Source organism: Mixophyes fleayi, chromosome 1, assembly GCF_038048845.1.
Source record: "Mixophyes fleayi isolate aMixFle1 chromosome 1, aMixFle1.hap1, whole genome shotgun sequence".
NCBI classification, from domain to species: Eukaryota; Metazoa; Chordata; class Amphibia; order Anura; family Limnodynastidae; genus Mixophyes; species Mixophyes fleayi.
In genome coordinates this window covers 299,458,776-299,477,548 of record NC_134402.1, presented here as the reverse complement: position 1 = coordinate 299,477,548, position 18,773 = coordinate 299,458,776, and the positions used below count along the sequence as shown (strand labels likewise).

At 40.5% G+C, this 18,773-nt stretch overlaps 1 protein-coding gene across 12 annotated transcripts in view; it reads left to right on the top strand.

Annotated features, from left to right (window-relative positions):
- The first annotated feature begins 4,260 nt into the window (after window positions 1–4,260).
- The window catches only part of CDC14B (cell division cycle 14B), a 58,613-nt gene continuing 44,100 nt past the window's right edge, over window positions 4,261–18,773 (top strand). For all 12 annotated transcript variants that reach the window (XR_012692395.1, XR_012692389.1, XM_075211110.1 and 9 more), the window contains exon 1: window positions 4,261–4,839. Coding sequence is in view for 10 of the 12 variants with exons in the window: in XM_075211110.1 (XP_075067211.1) it covers window positions 4,692–4,839 (148 nt within the window). In the remaining 2 variants the exon portion in view is untranslated. The remainder of the gene's footprint in view (window positions 4,840–18,773) is intronic.

The window sequence follows — 18,773 nt, the reverse complement described above, 5'->3', positions numbered from 1 at the left end:
GACGCAGACCACTGACTCCTGTTCCCTGTGACACCAGCTTCAAGTATCCTCTCACATAAGCAGTGGTACAACTTGCTATACGCAGACCACTGACTTCCCCGTTACCTACCTTCACCTGGATTCCATTCCTTCATTATAGACAGCGGTACAACTTGCTATACGCAGACCGCTGACTCTCACTACCTCCTCGCTACTCCTGGACATTCCTCCTCACTATAGCAGTGGTACAACTTGCTATACGCAGACCACTGACTTTCCTCACGTTCCCTTGTCCAACTGGTTCCTCGTGTACATTCATCTACTCATTACCAGTGCTGCTAGTCATAGACTTTCCTCGAGCATTCTCTCACCATCTGCTGTTTCTCCTGTTCCGTTGTCACCCTGCTACCTGAGAACCATAATACCAGCTATATTACTCTGGTAAGTCCATCATCTGGTGATATCCTGGGCAAAGACTCCTAGTGCCCGTGACAACGCCTTTGCATTGCACAACAATGTTTTAAAACCATACCCTCAAAGAAATCTGACCATTGAAAGGTGTATATTTAAATACAGACTGTCACGTGCTCGGCGTGTAGTTGAAAATGCCTTTGGGATTCTAAGTAACAGGTTCCGAGTTTTTCATTCTACAATAAACCTGCGTTTGGACAATGTCGACAAAGTAGTGATGGCCTATTGTGTTCTGCATAACTTTCTGCGGCGTAAAAGCAACAGTGCACCTACCACTCAGGTCAATGTGGAAAGTAATGCCGAGGACATGGAGGTAGTGGGCTTGACACCATTAGAGTATGGACACTCTAAAAATAGTAGTTCATTGGCAAAATTAAATCGTGAAGCGTACCTTACGTATTTCAACGGTGATGGTGTCGTGCCATGGCAGAATAATTGCTTATGACTGTTTATATACATGTTATGCATTGTTATTGTGTTGTTGATTGTTTGAACATGAATAAATCTGTTACATGGTAACATCATAATGTACTGTACTTACTGTGTCGCTTGCAGGTATATCATATGCTTGCTCTACCTCTGTGGATGAACTGCTGTCTGTGGGCCTGCTGCTAGTGGACGTACGTGGTGTTTCTTGGTCCCTCACAAAGTGTAACATATCAAAGTACCATAGCTTTGGCACATACACATCTTCAGCTGCAGCTCCAGATTTTTTTGATGCTTCAACTTTATTTAATTATTTTTATACACAGTCCTAAGGTTCTGGATCTTGCTTTTTGCCCATTCAACAGTTGCTCCAGTGTGATATGGCAGACATGCTTTTACAAGCTCTTGCATCGCCATGTTTCGCATCATTCTGTTAGAATACTCCTTGGATTTGGCTTTCCACAAACACGGGTGAGCCCTGTAGGTCTCAATAAAATCCTTCATTAGGTCAGCATTTCTTTCATAAGCCATTGTGTTCTGTTTGGGTATAATAAAAAGAAACATAAGTCCCATCTGTGCTGTACAATAAACCAATGCAAGTACACATGTATGTACCAATCAGAAATAACTTGCCGTATATGTGAACGAATGTACAGCTCTGAAGAATCGTAAAATCCCTTCGTATGTAATGGTCATGAACGGGTTACAGTTATAGAAAAAAAATATCCATACACGAGGTTATTATACACGAATAGGCATCACCCACAATGCTCCATTCTCTAAACAAACGCCCATGTCTGAGTGTATAAAATTATAGAGGAGCCTGTCTGGCGCCGAGGAACGTGAGAAGATGGCGAATGAAGAGAAGGTGTTAGTGGGGGTTGAAGCAATGGAGACGGAGACGCAGTCACAAATGGTGCTGGAAGGGCCAGGCCAACAAATGTTGGAAAAGTTAAGGTGGGGGATGGAGATGCTCAAGAAGAATGTACTGCAGTTAAAAGAGCAAAGTCAATGAGCCCAAGAGAGATGGAGATGATGGTAAAAGTACTGGACAAGTACGACTACGACTGTCAAAAGCGAAAGTACAGAAAAGTGAATAATAGAAAGGAATTGATAATGCAAAAACTACTGCGATTACTGAAGGAAAAACTTGGAAAGAAAAGAAATACATTCCAAGTCCAGAAGAGGTGGTCGGACCTTAAAAATACAGAGGCTAGGAGACTGGAGCGAATCCGTAGAAACATTAAAAAAAGTGAGTAGCCCGTGTAGTTGTGTAGTGTACCTGTTTGAAGGACTTTATGTATTTCATTCTACTGTCACATGAACCACTGCAAACGTATGATTATTGTTTTGTCAAAAGCAAGAATTAACGGTGACAAGCCCACTGTAGATACCATTGATGTAATAACACCTGTTATAAAACAAGAAAAAATAAATGTGCCAGAGGGACCATAGCACAAACTGATCTCGAGCAGTGGGCAAGGTGAGCACATTTCAGGTGTTGGAATAAAACTTGTATTAACTTTATTACAGATATAGAATCATAATGGTAAAACATTTTAAATTTTCTTGCTTCATAGATACCATCGTCATATCTGATGAAAGTTCGGAAGAAGAAAAAAATGTTGCCAAGTTCAACGATTATTTTAAAGAAATGAAAGGAAATATTGCAAACATTAAGAAAAAAATCAAAAACCTTGATAATACTTCTGATGACATGTATATGCTGTTTGCAACTGTTGTGCCACAAACCAGTAGCACCCTTTCACTGTAATACTATTTTTTTTTTCACTTTTCATATTGTACTATACTATAAATTTTATATTGTTATTTTTTTTACCTACAATAAAACTGCATTAACACTGTGTGGTTTATTCAGAGTATTTTATAAATATTCTTTAATAAAGGTTAATATGACTTTATAACTTTCATAGTTTTTAAACTTTATAAAGGTTAAATGAGCAATGATTGCCAACATAGATGCAAAGGGTAATAACACACGTGCTTTATAAAAAATGTAATGGTCTGCAGCCACACAGGTGCAATACACATCTATACAAAACACAAGCCTGTGATGTGCATATTCCGCACCACGTGGGACTGGGATTGACATAAAAAATTAACATACACACGCCCCCCAGGTCGAGGAAGTATCGGAGGATTGTCGTGGATCGGTCGGAAACGAGAAATGAGATTGGAAAGAAAATATTAAATGGTACCAACCAAATGAGACGACAATCGTCCATTTGGGCAGACTTTCGACCATCGTGCCACTGCACACACAGACCCAACTTTTGAACGAGCGGTCGTATGTCAGCTGATTGAGCCGATTATTGGACGAAAACAGTGTAGTGTGTACCCAGCTTAACAGTGATATGTTTACTACTCCCACGCTAGGAAGCAGCGTGTTGTCTATGGGATTTTTAACCTCAACACAGGAAAGTTAGCTAAACACGGGAGTGTTTGAAATTGCAGCAAATCGCTAGAGATGACCAGCAATTTTGAAGATCAAAGTAAAAATTGCACTTTAATACATCTGGCGACTTGGGTACTAAAATGGCGGGATTTGCTGCGATTTTAAATTGCTGAAAAAAATCAGACCTTCATACATTTACCCCTTGGACTGTCGCACGCAGGGGATCAGCGAGCGGGAAATACCTCCCAATATTCCAAGCAGTTGGAACAAACTGTGCCCTTAAACCAGGACTGTTTTGAAGGCTAATCTGAGCAGTATGTTGGGAATATAAACTGAAACGTTTAAATCCATAAAGAAGGTGACTCTAAAGTGGGAGTAGACTGAACTTTAAAGTGACACTTTATCCATGTGTATTTTATGGCTTCCATCATGCATATTTCCAAAGGTACCGGCAAAGCATCAGGCAGAGCAGTTTTCCAAAATGCACAATAAGGTTATGCTGTGGGTGTGTGGTTTGTTGTGTGCAGGTTTAACAGATGCATTTCCCAAATTAAATGTACTGCACAGCTACATATGTCAAAGCTTGTAAATAATCTTTGTCTGGTTGAGTATTTCCCACTAATATTTTGAGTTAATTAAAATGGGCTTAATTAATTAATGGATGTAAAAAAAAAGCTAATTTTCACATCAACTAATTACCTGGGCTCAGGTGATTTCAGTCCAAGGGTGGGAAAAACCGACCCAGAAATAAATGTATCCCACCTGAAATGGGTCACATAGTCATTCCTGATTAATGTGAACTGTAAAACTATGAAATTTCCTTGAATTTAATGTCTGATTTCTTAACCCAGACCCAGCTGCTCGCAGAGGTCGTATCTATGGGAGTCATGACGTGTGAACACCTCTCTGCAGATTCCATTCATGACATACACAACAAAGTGACACGCTGTTTGTGGCGTCACCTAACCGCGGCCAACCACAGCAGGGTAGCGGCTCCCTTCCTAGCACAGGGATATGTTCCCTCGAATTATTCATCCCTCCTCTAAACATCAAAGCTAGTTGGAAACAGCGAGGGGCGTGTGTGTGCGAGCGATGCCGGCCAGAGAACCACGGCCGCACGGAGGTCTGCCATCTACAGCAACCTCAGCAAAACAAGGGAAGGAGGGACTGCAGGTCAGCTGGAAGGAAGCAGCGCTGTCACCACACTCTGCATGCTAATAGTTGCAAGACACTTCTAGAGCCATTAAACTGGGGCACAATTATAGCGAGGAAACCGTACACAGAGAGGAGGAGGACAGTATTCCCGCATTGCTATCAGCCCAGGGAAACCAAGTAAAGTGCACATTAATAAACCTATATCTCACCGACGGCCAGGTATGCACTGAGTCTGCAGGGTACCATGAAGAGGAGAACTAATAAGAGCATAAGAGGGAGCAGGAGGAGCAGCTTGGGCTGGAGGAAGAAGCCCAGAGAGGAGGCATGGGACGAAGTCGGCGAAAGGGAAGAGGATGATTTTTTGGAACGTGATGTCTACACTGGTATCACAGGTAAGATTAATAGTTCATCGTGCCTGAGCCAGGATTGCTGCAAGGCCATGAGACTGTGCTAAACACAAACATACCCTAGTGATTTGCATGAGATTTTAAGGTGGTGTGTGGGGCATATTTATTAATGACCGCATGTTTAACACAAATCCCTTTCAATCCTTATTGCAAAGATGAGGATTGAAATATCGTGTGTATTTATTAAAAAACTTCAACAGGAACAGCAGTCACGAAAAACTGCTATTCATGCAAAGACGCCTTTTCTATGGTCACTATCGCAAAGTGACCAACTCTGCGATAGTGACCGGAGGGGAGAGCAGTAAGATGCGGGGAGGGATCTGAAGATCCCTCTACCACAGTGCTCTCCCCATAGGAGCAGAGCTGAAGAATTACACATACGGTAATGTATGTCAGCCTGAGCTGCTGCATATTACCATATGTGTAATTGTCTTTTAATTACTTGTTACATTGCGGTAAATAGCAGTCCCCATAGACGTTTAAGGGGACTGCTATGGATTTTGATAGAAAATGCAAAGCAGCAGATAGCGATGCTCTGTCGATACATTTGAACCATACTTATAATTTAATGAAAATACAGAATAATAAATAGGCCCCTTAGTGTTTTATTGCAGTGTTAATATGCTGGCTAATTCACTAATCTGTTGTATAAAAAAAAACTATAGAAACAGTTGGGTTAAAAAATCTTGCCATGGGTAAGTAGTTTGTAATAGAACATCTATTCATTTTACATTTGAACATTTAGTAAAGAGGGACGTAACATTGAGCTTTTTACATTCATGTCAATAAAGATTTTTTCAAAGTTCATAGTGAAGATCTGATAAGGGGGCTACCATGCCTATGTGGTTGTTGAGGCCTAAAGAGGTTCATGCTTCCTGATAGTTTACATACCTACATCAATGTGTAGGATGTTCGAGCTTCAGTTTTTGTTATCCTCATTTACATGGTGGTCATTTGCTTTAATAAACACCTAAATCAGACTATTCTGTACCTGTAGTAACTACATACATCCACTTTGTAGGACCAGAGATGTACTAAATGGATGATTGCCTGCAGTTCACCTCCAAACCACTGGATGGTAGTAGCCGATCTCTTTATCTTCATTTCAGATTTTACTAACTATAACAAACACAAAGGGGCATATTCAATTCTCGGCGGAAACACCGAAAATCTCGCGGTCCGCGCATTATTACCGTCATTACGGTAATAATACGCGGAAAAACAGTTAATACGGTAATCTTCTCGCTGGATTTCAGCTCGCAGCTCCCTGAGCCGCGAGCTGAAATCCAGCTATTGCCGTATTAACGGTAATAGTTTTTCCGTGGCGTGGAAAAACAACAATCAAATATGCCCCAAAGCTTTTAAATATAGAGCAGAATAAACTAAAAACTCTAAGTAGGACTAAGTGACTTATAGGGGGGGGGGGGGGGGGGGTTCAATTGTAAAAATACTATGGAACAGCCGCAAGACACCTCGCGCAGACTTTTTTTTTAAAAAAAAAAAGAAGTAACACTCATTTTTGCTTGCGTCCCATAGAGGTGTGAGGAAAAATTAGTTCGTTTTTACCATAGTAATGGTAAAAATGCATGCCCGCAGTTTTGCGACCAATTGAATATCTTAGTTTCCACCTCATTTACAATTTGAAGTGCAATATCCCATATACAGTATACAGTGTGTTTTTTTTTTCTAGTTTTTTTTATGTGGGATGGATGGCATTAAAAGCATAGATATGTACACAGTTGTACACAGTTGTAAACATATGTAATCATAAATAAAAAATATTGTATAAATATTGCAATATATACCTTTCATTTACAATGGTGACATGTGAGAGATATCTCCTGCATTAGCCAAAGTACCGCATTAAACCATAGTCACCATAATACTCAATGGGGATTGCATTGTGTGCAATTTTAACAAGCCCTGAAAAGCTTAGCTTTTTGGAGCTTGACCCTGATGAGTAACTCCTTCCAAAGATGGAGTTAGCCATTCAATCCTAAGGGGAGAGCGTCGCAGGAGAGGGATCTTCGTATCTCTCTCCGGCAAGTTGCTGCTCTCCCCTGTGCTGTTTAATGCAAATTGCAACTGCGCATGCAAAGTAAAGGCTCCAGCTCAGGACCCAGAATCTTCTTTAGATAATAGTCATCGCTGGGTCATCCTCCTATCAGATGCGCTGTCTCAACATGTCTTTTGTAGTAAATTGCCCTGAAAAGTCATCTGTCATTGTTGCGATGAGGGTCGTTCCACATCAATTCAACACAGGGTTTCAAACTGACCATCTCAGATTGTAATGAAATTTGGTATAATAAATGCTGTCATGGGTGTAAAGAAACCCCCAAATCTTAGGCTGATATATGCACTGGTTTTGAAGTTATACACCTTTAAAGTAATGGAAAACTTGCTTTTAATGTTTTTTTAAATTGCATTTGTAGCTCACCTGATTGAGCTAGAGACTTGGGCAATGTTTGATTTTAAACCTCTTTTTATGGGCTTTCATATGAGTATACGCATACACAGCATCATGTTTTAATAAAAATTAAAATTGCAAAATTTAAAATTTTTTCAAAGGTATATTTTTACATTTTTGAGAAACATCTCAAAAATTGTTCATACAGTTGTTAATAAATCCCCAAAGTTTTATGTTGGGATCATGATGGAATCTTCTCCTACAAGAGCTTTCATTTTAGACTTTGTTAAAATAATGAAAATGAGAACTATCTAGGGGGTAAACGTATGAAGGAGAGATTTCTGCAAGTCGCCGGAAATCTGCAACTTTGCAAGAAAAAATTAAACTGGCAATGGCTTGTAAAGGCAAGTTTGCCTTTACAAGCCCTTCATACATTCAGCCCTAGGAATTTTCCCTTCATATATTTACCCCTAGGTCTGTTCATTGCTTTTAATTTATTTCCTTAAACAATCCCTTTTATGTATATTATGTACAACGACACATATTAAATACTGAAATATTTAAAACATTTGTGATGTTATGCTTTTCACATATTCTAATAAAGCTTACTACAGATCACTACCATTTGGTGCTGCTGCTCTGGATGAATGGTGCTACTTGATGGGTTGGAACTGGCTGAAGGCTTTATTTGTTTGTAGTATTTCCATTTCAGAAAGGATGTACATTCCACCTGTTGGAGTTAACAGATTCACCTTATACAGAACTTCTACCATAGTAGTCCATAAAACATCCGGTTTCCCTGGGTATGATAGAGATGGTGATGGACCAGCTTAACGAAGGAATGTCACTTTCACTTTGATGTTTTCATCTTTCTTCAGAATAAATACCAGTCACCATTTCTTGTCATAGACAGCAGTTACATAACCCCCTGATGTCAGCAAGTGGGAGCTGATACTACATTATCTTGAGGAACTGAACAATGATCCTATAGCTCTTTTTGAAGTGTCCCAAGTTGGCAGAAACTTTTGCAACTTTTCGTGTTTCATAAATTAATTTACATATCCATTCTGAAACAGTTCTCAACCCCTTCTTATTAGAAGTATGATTAGCCATTTTAAATGGGTTGAAACAATAAGGTACCTGTCACTTTCCTCCATCTTTATTCTTCTTTACTTCTCTAAACCAGTTTAAACACCACAGCAGGCTCGGACTGGGCTACTGGGGAGTTGGGGAAATAATTCCCATGAGACTCTGTTGAGGGGTGAGAGGAGCGTGAGCTGAGCTCTGATTGGAGGAGCCCAACACATGCTCCTCTGACCCGTGGAGATTAGCAGCAGCCTCGTGGGCTGTGCCTTCTCTTCTCTGCCTGGCCGGGTGACTGAGGCTTATTCTAGTGAGTACAGTGTATCTCTCCCTCCCAGCAACCCTTCTCCAAGTTGCTGTTCCTCTCTGCTCCAGCACACATTCTCCCAGTCTGATACTCCACTGTAATTAAACACTCCGCTTTTTCAAATGTGACACAAAAGGTCCAGGGTCGGGTAAGGTTTGGGTGGGCTTAAATTAGTGACCAAGTATCTTTCCACATACATTTGGAAGTGAGCAGGCGCGGTCTGTAAAATCTTGTCCTCAGGCACACCTGAAGAGGAACGTGCATCCTCTAATGAAGGTAATTGGAAAAATATTGTTTTGTTGATTGTCTCAGATATGTGGTGCCTCAATAAGTACAATTTTCATGAATCACTCAATACTTAAGGCTTTTGTTGCAAATAGACTCAAAATAAAACTTCGGGGATTTATTAACAACAGTATGAACATTTTTTTAGATGTTTTTCAAAACAAATTTAAATACGGCTTTTTGTAAAAATAAAATTTTTTAGAAAATTTTATATTTTTAATTTTTATTGAAACGTGATGCTGTTATGTCATATGAAAGCACATAAAGAGGTTTAAAATGGGACCTTGCCCAACTCTGTAGCTCAATCAGGTGAGCTTCAAATGCAATTTAAAAAAAAGTCAAAACCAATATTTTTTGTTACAAAAGTGCAACTTTAAAGGCTTATAACTGCAAAACCAGTGCACGTATCAGCCTAAGATTTGGGGGGTTTCTTTACACCCATGGCAGAATTTATTATACCAAATGTAATTGAAATTAGAGAATGTAACGTAGAATCTTTTCTAAAATCGTGATTTGACGTGGAGTGACCCATGACCGTTCATGCTTGACGGGGTAAAAGTTAAATAATCCTTATACAGGCCCCTATATAAGTAATGTATCAGAGAAAAACAACTTTTTTTTTTTTTTTTGAAAGTCAGATCTGTTTGGGTTTCTATTTGTATTCTCCCTACACCTCATTATTCTACAAAGTGAAGAAAGAAATTGAACTTATTTTTGTTTATCTGTCTGGAATCCTTGCATTTTTGCCTCAGAAGCTGCCTATGGATCCTTGAATCCTATTGCTGCTGCATTTGCCCTTTCACATTCAAGTGCTGTGTGCTTAAGGTGAATAAATATACACCTTTCACCTTCAAAACCTGGGGCATTAAGGCTTGCTCCTAGCAGCTAGCCCACTTTTGGTATATTGCAGTATTGTTATGCCCAGGGATCTACATAACATCTTCTGCAAGATAATGCTCACCTGCTGGCTTTTTGAGGCATGTCTCTTTCTTTGCATTTCTATGAGTGGAGGGTTAGAATGGAGTATTTGTTCCTAGATAGAAGCTGATGCAACTGATTACAATAACTGTTAAAGCCAATGTTTTTAATAATAGTTTCTCAGTCTAGAGTCAAGAGTGCTCTGGTATGTGCTACCCACAGAAAGCTTGAACTGCTCCTTTGGTGGCTCTTTGTTCTCCCAATTTGCTTTCACAGCTCAGACTTTCTTTCTGTTGCTCAGGGCAGCAATCTCCTTTTGGAAAAATGTAGCAGTCACAGCAGTGTTAGTGGCAATATGGCCACTATATGTATCTGATTCACATCACCTGATGACTGAACTTGAGCATTTTCCCTTTAACCCTCCCGCACCAGTCTTTAGCTCTGCTTTGTGATTGCACAAATGAAGTCTCCACCCCTTTATTTCTGAGGACAATTACATGAGATACAACACAATATACATATGATGATAAACACTAAGGGGCTGCTTCAGAGTGGGTTGTACACCTGCTTGTGTACTTATCTTGTGTCAAACTGCTCTGTGCATACTTGGAAGGTGGGTGCACATATGCTCCTATGCAGACTTGTGTGTTTCTGGCATTTGCACCAGCCTGCGCCTGGAGAGCCAGGATGGGAAAGGGAACGGGCGTGCAAACGCAGGCGAATATACTAAAGGTGTGTTCATGCAGACCCGCTGAATCCCTCATACGCCTGCTGACAGGTGCGAGTATGCACTGATGGCTTATTGTCAAATAGGTGCCTATGCTGCTGATTCTGCAGACATAACTCGAGCTGCATACAGATCTGCATATAGGCAGAAATATGCTCATTTTCTATCCCCTTTTTTTTTTTTTTTTTGAGTCTGTATCAGTGTATGAATAACCTGTTATTTTAACAGAAATATATAGTACAGAAAACTGTTGATGTTTGTTGCCTGTTTACATATACTATTTTTAAACAGTTATTTACAAATATATAACACACACACACACACACACACACACACACACACACACACACACACACACACACACACACTGGTCGAACTGTAAATTTAGAGGTGCCGGTATGAAAAATGTAATTGGAATGCAAGTGACTGGAACTTATAGTGAAGGCCCATAGGAGAGGTGGTAGTATGGCACCGTATACACCCCCCACTAGCGTTCCATATATATTACCCGTTTATTTTTAAACAACACTCGCTTAACTATGGCTAGAGCATTTTTGTTGTTACATTCTTCATCTCTTGCCTGTATGGCTGTACCCATTTTTGAAGCGGGTAACTGGGCAGTTCTGTGAACTGGGGATAAGGATGGAGGGTTGCAGGGAGCCACATACTGAAATTAGCTTGATTTCCCCCCCCCCCTACATAAGAGAATAGTGGTTTGTGTTAAAATGGTGAGTTACTACAGTTGAAGGGCTTTGTCCATGGTGTCAGTGTGAGGAAAACATAAAATATATGATTTAAAATAATAAAAGGCTGCTCAATTTAAGAACTGATCAGTTCTAGAAGAGCAAAGATAATGCCTGTGTGGCTTTTCTCCGTAATGATCATAATTCCATTAATTCTTTACTGGCTGCTCTCTCCCTTTAAGACTGCTAATGTAATGAAAATGCACATATTGTTAATGAATAAATATTTTAGTTAAAATGCTGCTTCATATGTTGGCACTGTATAAATAAAAGATAATATTTTTACAGCATCACAGTAAAGTTTGTCACCAGATGGCACACATCCTACACTATTTGTTAATAGGAACTGGACAACAAATACAGCATGACATCTATTTATGCCAGTTATGCTTGTTGCATAAGGTGTAGTAAAGACAGATGGGGATTTTCTAATGAAAAATTGTGTAGAAGAAAAAAGATGATATGAAAAAGATGTCTAAATTGTGTAAAAGTTACTTATCTTTTTGTCATGGCGCCAAATTCTATTACAAAAATCAAAATTAAAAACCCAAAAGGTTTAGATGCTTACAAATAAAGTCGTAATCCAATTGCTTGAGTGCTTTGTCCTTTCGACAAAAGTTCTGTGTGTCTGGTGTGCTGTTTGTTGTTTAACCTTTGGTAATAGTTGTATTGCATGGTTGTTTATCTTAATGTATGAATTGAGCTAAAAATTAGGGATGTGCACCGGCGACTTTTGGTGTCTCGTGTTTTGTGTTTTGGATCCGGATTTTCGCGATGTTTTGGGTTCGGATTTGTTTCGCAAAACACCTGCCGAAAGGTCTCGGTTCGGATTTAAGGTTTTGGATTCGGATTTTTTTTGAAAAAAGCATAAAAAGTTCAAAAATCAAGTTTTTGGGCTTATTTTAACTCCTACGCTATTATTAACCTCAATAACATTCAATAACAATCATTTCCACTAATTTACAGTGTATTCTGAACACCTCACAATATAGTTATTAGTTCAAAACGTTGCAACGAGGTATCTTTCTGGACTGCGTAGTGGAGTTGTCCCCACAATATAATAAGAAAACCATCAACTGGTCTGAATCGCACAGAATAATGTACCTGGACTGCGTAGAGGAGCGGTCACCACAATATAAATTAAAAACCCTGAACTTGTATGATTCGCACCAATAAATGTACCTGGACTGCGTAGAGGAGCGGTCACCACAATATAAATTAAAAACCCTGAACTTGTATGATTCGCTCCAATAAATGTATCTGTACTGCGTAGTGGGGTGGCCCCGGTACCCAATTTGATACCAGGGCCACAATACTTCCTCCAAGTTCCAAGTGTAGTGTTTATAACATCTTAACACTACACTAATTCTAGCACGTCAAAACCTCTTGTTTTAAATAATGACAGGGCATTTAACTTTAGATTTAATTTGATGGAATTTGTCGGCATTTTCTTTTACTTTTTGAACATGGCAAACGACTGTTGAATGGTCACATAATGCCCAAAAAATAATTGCAAGATGGAATTGTCCTTGGGCCCTCCCACCCACCCTTATGTTGTTGAAATAGGACATGCACACTTTAACAAAGCAATCATTTCAGCGACAGGGCCTACCAAACAACTGTGGCTGAAATGATTGGTTTGTTTGGGCCCCCACACCAAAATAGTTATTCATCTCTCCCTGTACAAACTACGTCACAACCTCTTGTTTGAGGTGATGGCAGGGCAGGTTCATGCTTTTTTGATGTGCCTCTAGTATGCGGTAGGCACTGGCTGAATGCCGAAAGTGTCCAGCAATTTTGTGCGCCACCGCAAGCATCTCCTGCACACCCCTGTCACTCTTGAGGTAATGCTGCACTACCAAATTAATGGTGTGGGCAAAACATGGGACGTGCTGGAAATTGCCCATATTTAATGCCCGCACAATGTTACTGGCATTGTCTGACACCACAAATTCCCATGAGAGTCTAAGTGGGGTAAGCCACTGGGAGATAATTTCCCTCAGTTTCTCTAATATGTTGTCAGCGTTGTGCCTCTTATTAAAGCCTGTAATACACAATGTTGCCTGCCTTTGCACGAGCAGCCATTTTGTAGATGCTGCTACTGAGGCAGCTGTTGCTGCGGAAGGGGATGCATCTACCCAGTGGGCTGTCACAGTCATATAGTCCTTCGTTTGGCCAGAACCACTTGTCCACATGTCCGTGGTTAAGTGGACAGTGGGTACAACCGCATTTTTTTAGAGCACTGAGGACACTTGATCGTACTTCTCTGTACATCTTTGGTATCGCCTGCCTAGTGAAGTGGAATCTCGACGGGATTTGGTACCGGGGACACAATACCTCCATCAACCCTCTAAATCCTACTCCACTTATGGCGGACACCGGGCGCACGTCTAACACCAACATTTCAGTTACAGCCGCAGTTATACGCTTTGCAATAGGGTGACTACTATCGTATTTTGTGGTCATGGCAAACAACTGTTGGACGGTCAATTGTTTTGTAAAAGACTTAGCGGTCTTACGACTTCCCCTCTGGGAAGATGACCGACTAACAGCAGCAACAGCAGCAGTGGCAGTAGTAGGCGTACCGCTGCAGGATTCCTCGGATGAATCCCGTATTGGAGAGGACTCAGTCTGGCTGCTGACTTGGGCTGCAGGACTGAATCTGATGGAGATTGTGGAGGAAGTTGACGAGGAGGGTGTTGCTGGTGTGTATCCAACTGACCACGGGATTTAGGTGTCCCTGTACCGATGACGGTCCTAGCCCCAGTTCCTGAACTAACCACTGAACTATGAAGGTTATTCAGGTGACGTATAAGGGAGGATGTTCCTAGGTGGGCAAGATCCTTACCCCTGCTTATTTGAGCTTTACATAAGCTACATATGGCCATACATTGGTTGTCCGGATTTGGATAAAAATAACTTCAGACCGAAGAGGTGCATTTTTTGGTCTTCTGACCAGGCATGACGATGGGCTTTTTCATCCCATGGACATCAGCTGTTTCCCCCCCTGGTGCCTCATTTACAATAACCACATCACCATCCTCCTCATCAAGTTCCTCCACAGCGCCAGCTACATCATCAATAGCCTCCTCCCGAGCCACCTCTTCCCGTACAGTGATGGGAAGGTCAGGCTTGACAACCACCAACACCCTTTGACTCGCCTTGGGGATTTGTGATAATTTCTCTTTAGAAGGCAGAGTTGTTTGCTGTTTTGTTGCTGACAGCATAACTATCTTCAATTTTTTGTAGGGGGGGGAGGAGGAGGAGGAGGGCTAAGATCCGTGGGTGAAGCTGAACCACTAGTCATGAACACGGGCCAGGGCCGAAGCCGTTCCTTGCCACTCCATGTCGTAAATGGCATATTGGCAACTTTACGTTTCTCCTCAGATGATTTTAAGTTTCTCTTTTTGCTACTTTTTCTTAACTTGGGCTTTTTGGATTTTACATGCCCTGTACTAGGAGATTGGGCATCGGGCTTGGAAGACGACGTTGATGGCATTTCATCGTCTATGTCATGACTAGTGGCAGCAGCTTCAGCATTAGGAGGAAGTGGGTCTTGATCTTTCCCTACTTTATCCTCCAAATTTTTGGTCTCCATTATATGTAGCACAAGATACTGCAGAATGTGTGAACTTTGTAATATTGCAGTACCAATGGGCTTATATATTGGTTTTGCAAATTTAGTTGTAATTAATTTTTTATTTTTTTTTTGGTATTTTTTTTTTATAACTTTTTATTTTTATTTTTTAAAACACTTGGGAATAATGGGGAAATAACTATGCCCTTAGAAGCACAGAGCACAGGACACAGCACAGGACCCAGCAGCAACACTGAACTCAGAAGGACAGAGCACAGGATACAGCACCACTGGACTGAGCAGAACACAGAGCACAGCACAGCACAGCACAGCACTGAACAGCACGAGATATAGCAGGACAGAGGACCACCTAACACACCCTCCCTCTACCCTGATCAATTCCCGAGTGAAGATGGCGGCGACTAGCGGGGAATTTATAGGATCCGAGTATCGCGAGATCCGACAGCGGGATTATGACGTCGAGCCTCGGTTTCAGGTTTTCATTTGGCGCCAATACCCGGATCTGTCTCTGATCCGACTCGGATCGGAAAGGTTCGGGTGGGCTCGGATTCACAAAATCCGAGTGCGCTCATCTCTACTAAAAATATTACAAGTTTATTAAGAGAGACCATATATTCAGGAGGTCAACAAATATGAGCTGTCATTACTTGAAAGCAGCTGAGTCTTTTATAGCTGGGATATTGTTATAAATTTAGATTCCCATTGTCCTCTTACAAGGGGTGGAAACCCACAACATTTATGGCAAATGTGCGGAACAATGAGCACAACTAGTCAGCGTGTGTAATTTGATGCTCCTATATATTTCTTGGACGCCCTCCGTAATCTGGTAAACCCCGCTGCAACAGAGTCCCCTGGCCAATTGCAATCCCTTTTAATAGGAGGCCGTTTAGCTTTTTGATTGTGTGCATCGGGTATGTGATCTAAATGCATCCTATATATTTTGTGCTCTTTAGGGAGAGAAACAGGAAAAGTGTGGTGTTATATAGGGGGTCTGATGCTTTCTTCTAGCTAGAAAAATGCTAGTGTATATATCGCGCAAACTTTTTTTTTTTCTGATGTTACTCACTCCTTTTCTTCAGCCTGTTACCACAGTAGTGGCCGAGCATTGTAAACTTTTGTAGCTGGAAAAGAGCGAAGCTCGAATGGGACATCTGAAGAGCGGTGTCACACTTTTCACTCAGCTAAAAAATGAAGCTTTTGTCCTGCTGCTTGAAAACTTCTACATATTGCATATTGTCTCTGCAGTTTTTCAGCAGATGTTTAGTCGCTATTGTGGTAGGTGCAGGAGACACCATAAAGGCTTCTATTATTTTTATTTTTTTATTTTTTTTTAAGGGCCTAACATGAGTTACTGTCTTTTACATTCTTTGAAATTAGCCTATTTATTGCAAATAATTCTATACCATTTAGTCTTCTGCTTCAAATGTACACTTTTCTGATATATGACTTGAACGATGGTTAAATTACTAAAACTTCTAAAAAGAAAAAGTGGAGGTGTTGCCCATAAAAAGCAATCACAATCTAGCTGTCATTTTCTCAAATGTACTACCCCCTAGTGTTTTTAGGGGATTAACCTTCTTGCCCCCAAAAAATAATATTGCCTCTTTAGATACAAGGAGATCTATAGCTTGAATGACAACATATCTGTAAATGAAAAGTTGAGAGTTGGGCTTAGAAGGTTTAAACCATGTCCCTTTACAATAGACTTGTAGAACTCGTCCCTAGTGTGGTCCTTTAAAGAGCTGAAATAATCCTTAATAGCAAGAGAACAACAAAATCTTATCTTAATGACAATTGTGGAAGATTTTGGGCATGAACTGCACATCCTAAATAAATGCCTAGTACTTGCTCATTTTCCAAAGAATACAATTGCTCACAGTATACTAATAAAAATTTCCTGGAGTCACAGACAACATTGTGTCATGTAATAAAAGAAAAACAATGTTATTTGCAAGTAGGGTTTTTCATGCTGTGTCTTATAAGTACTATAAATCACACAGGCATAAGTTTCCCACATATAGTCTGTATCCAAATCCTGTTCCATACATGTAAATAACATTTCCAGAACATGCACATGTCTCACAAGGTGCTACAAAAAAATGTTTGTCATGGAATCATTATCTCTTGCATTGACCTTTGCAATTCCCTCCTTACTGGTTTTCCCCTAACCAGACTTTCAGGCCTACATTCTATTTTGAATGCAGCAGCTAAACTAATTTTCTTCATAAAGCATTCTTCTGCGTTGCTTGGCATGCATGATATATGGGAGTGAAAGGGTTAAACAAAATCACGTAGTCCAAATATGACTAAAATCCCCCCAAAATTATACCTTAGACTCTTTATTAAGCCGTGCTTCAGTTTCCTCCCACACTGCAAAAACATACTATTAGGTTAATTGGCTGCTATTAAATTGACCTTAGTCTCTCTTGGTCTGTGTGTGTGAATGTTGGGGAATTTAGACTGTAAACTCCTATGGGGCAGGGACTGAAGTGAGAGACAGTACAGTACTGCGGAATTAATGGTGCTATATAAATAGCTGATGATGGTATCCGTGGATGACGTATCATCTGGCTAGTCTCACTCCTTTAAAAGTTTGAGAAATTCCAGAATGCAGAGGTATAATTCCTGCACGAATCCGTGTTTTGGAGACCTCTGAATATATTTGTAAAGATATGTAGCTTTGTAATAGCACATGGTTGACTAGCCAGGAATCTTATACAGCTTTCATACTGCCGCCCAGGCAATATCCTGGGTATATAAACCCGGGATATTGCCGGGGGCCAGAGGCTTCCCCGGAATCAAATTTCCGGGCAGACCGCGTTCATACTGAACACTGGTCTGCCCGAGGTCTGGCAACATCACAAGAGGAGCTCTGATTGGCTCTTCTTGTGATGTTGTGGGTTTTTTTTGTTTTTGTTTTTTTTTTAACTTTCACATGTGTCTGAGACTCGGATTGAAAAACCTGGGTCGCAACATTCATATGCAGGCTTCCCGGGGCCGACCTGGGAATTACCCCCACCAAAAGATCCGGGAATTAGATCTGGGACCATTCATACTGCACCTCGACCCGGGTCGTCTGGGCTTACCCTTGCAAAAACACGGGTTTTTGGTGCAGTATGAATGGGGTATTTCTGAACTCTCAAAAGTGACTAAAAAAAACCAGGCCTCTGAAACATACCTTAATTCCTTGTTTACTTAGACACAGTGAGGCTGAATCATTTATGGATATATGTCCATTTACGTAGCGTATCTTGCATGAAATAGCTCTGGCTCAGAAATGGACCTTACACCAATGAGCGGCATTGCATGCAATTCATGTCAAAACGCAAATGACACTTTCAGCCTACTACTTGAGGGGCGAGACGGGAGAGAAGGGGCAGACTCGCATAAGGAATGTACATTAAGGGTGTGCTGAGGGTGTTCCGACAGATGCCGCTGATTCATGTAAGTGCGCTTGGTTTCAGCTGAATCATTTGCACCGGCTACAGGACAGGTGTAAGTACTGATTGATAGTGATGATGACATAGTCTTTACTTGAAAAACTAAATCCATAGTTCCTTTTAATGATTGTACTGTTAATAGCTCTTCAGAGAGTAAGTACCGTTTAGGTAGAGTTTACTTAAAGCCAGATTCAAATCCAAACGCACCTTGAGATCATCACCATTTATTTATATAGTGTCAGATCCACTTTAACTTGATACGATCAGAACTATGCTCATGTTCTGTGCACATATATATATATTTATTTATAAAGTTGTTAACTAAAACAACTTGTATCTTTGGGAGGGATCATGACAACATTAATATATTATTTTCCTAATTCCTTATTAGGTCATGAGACACGCCTACTC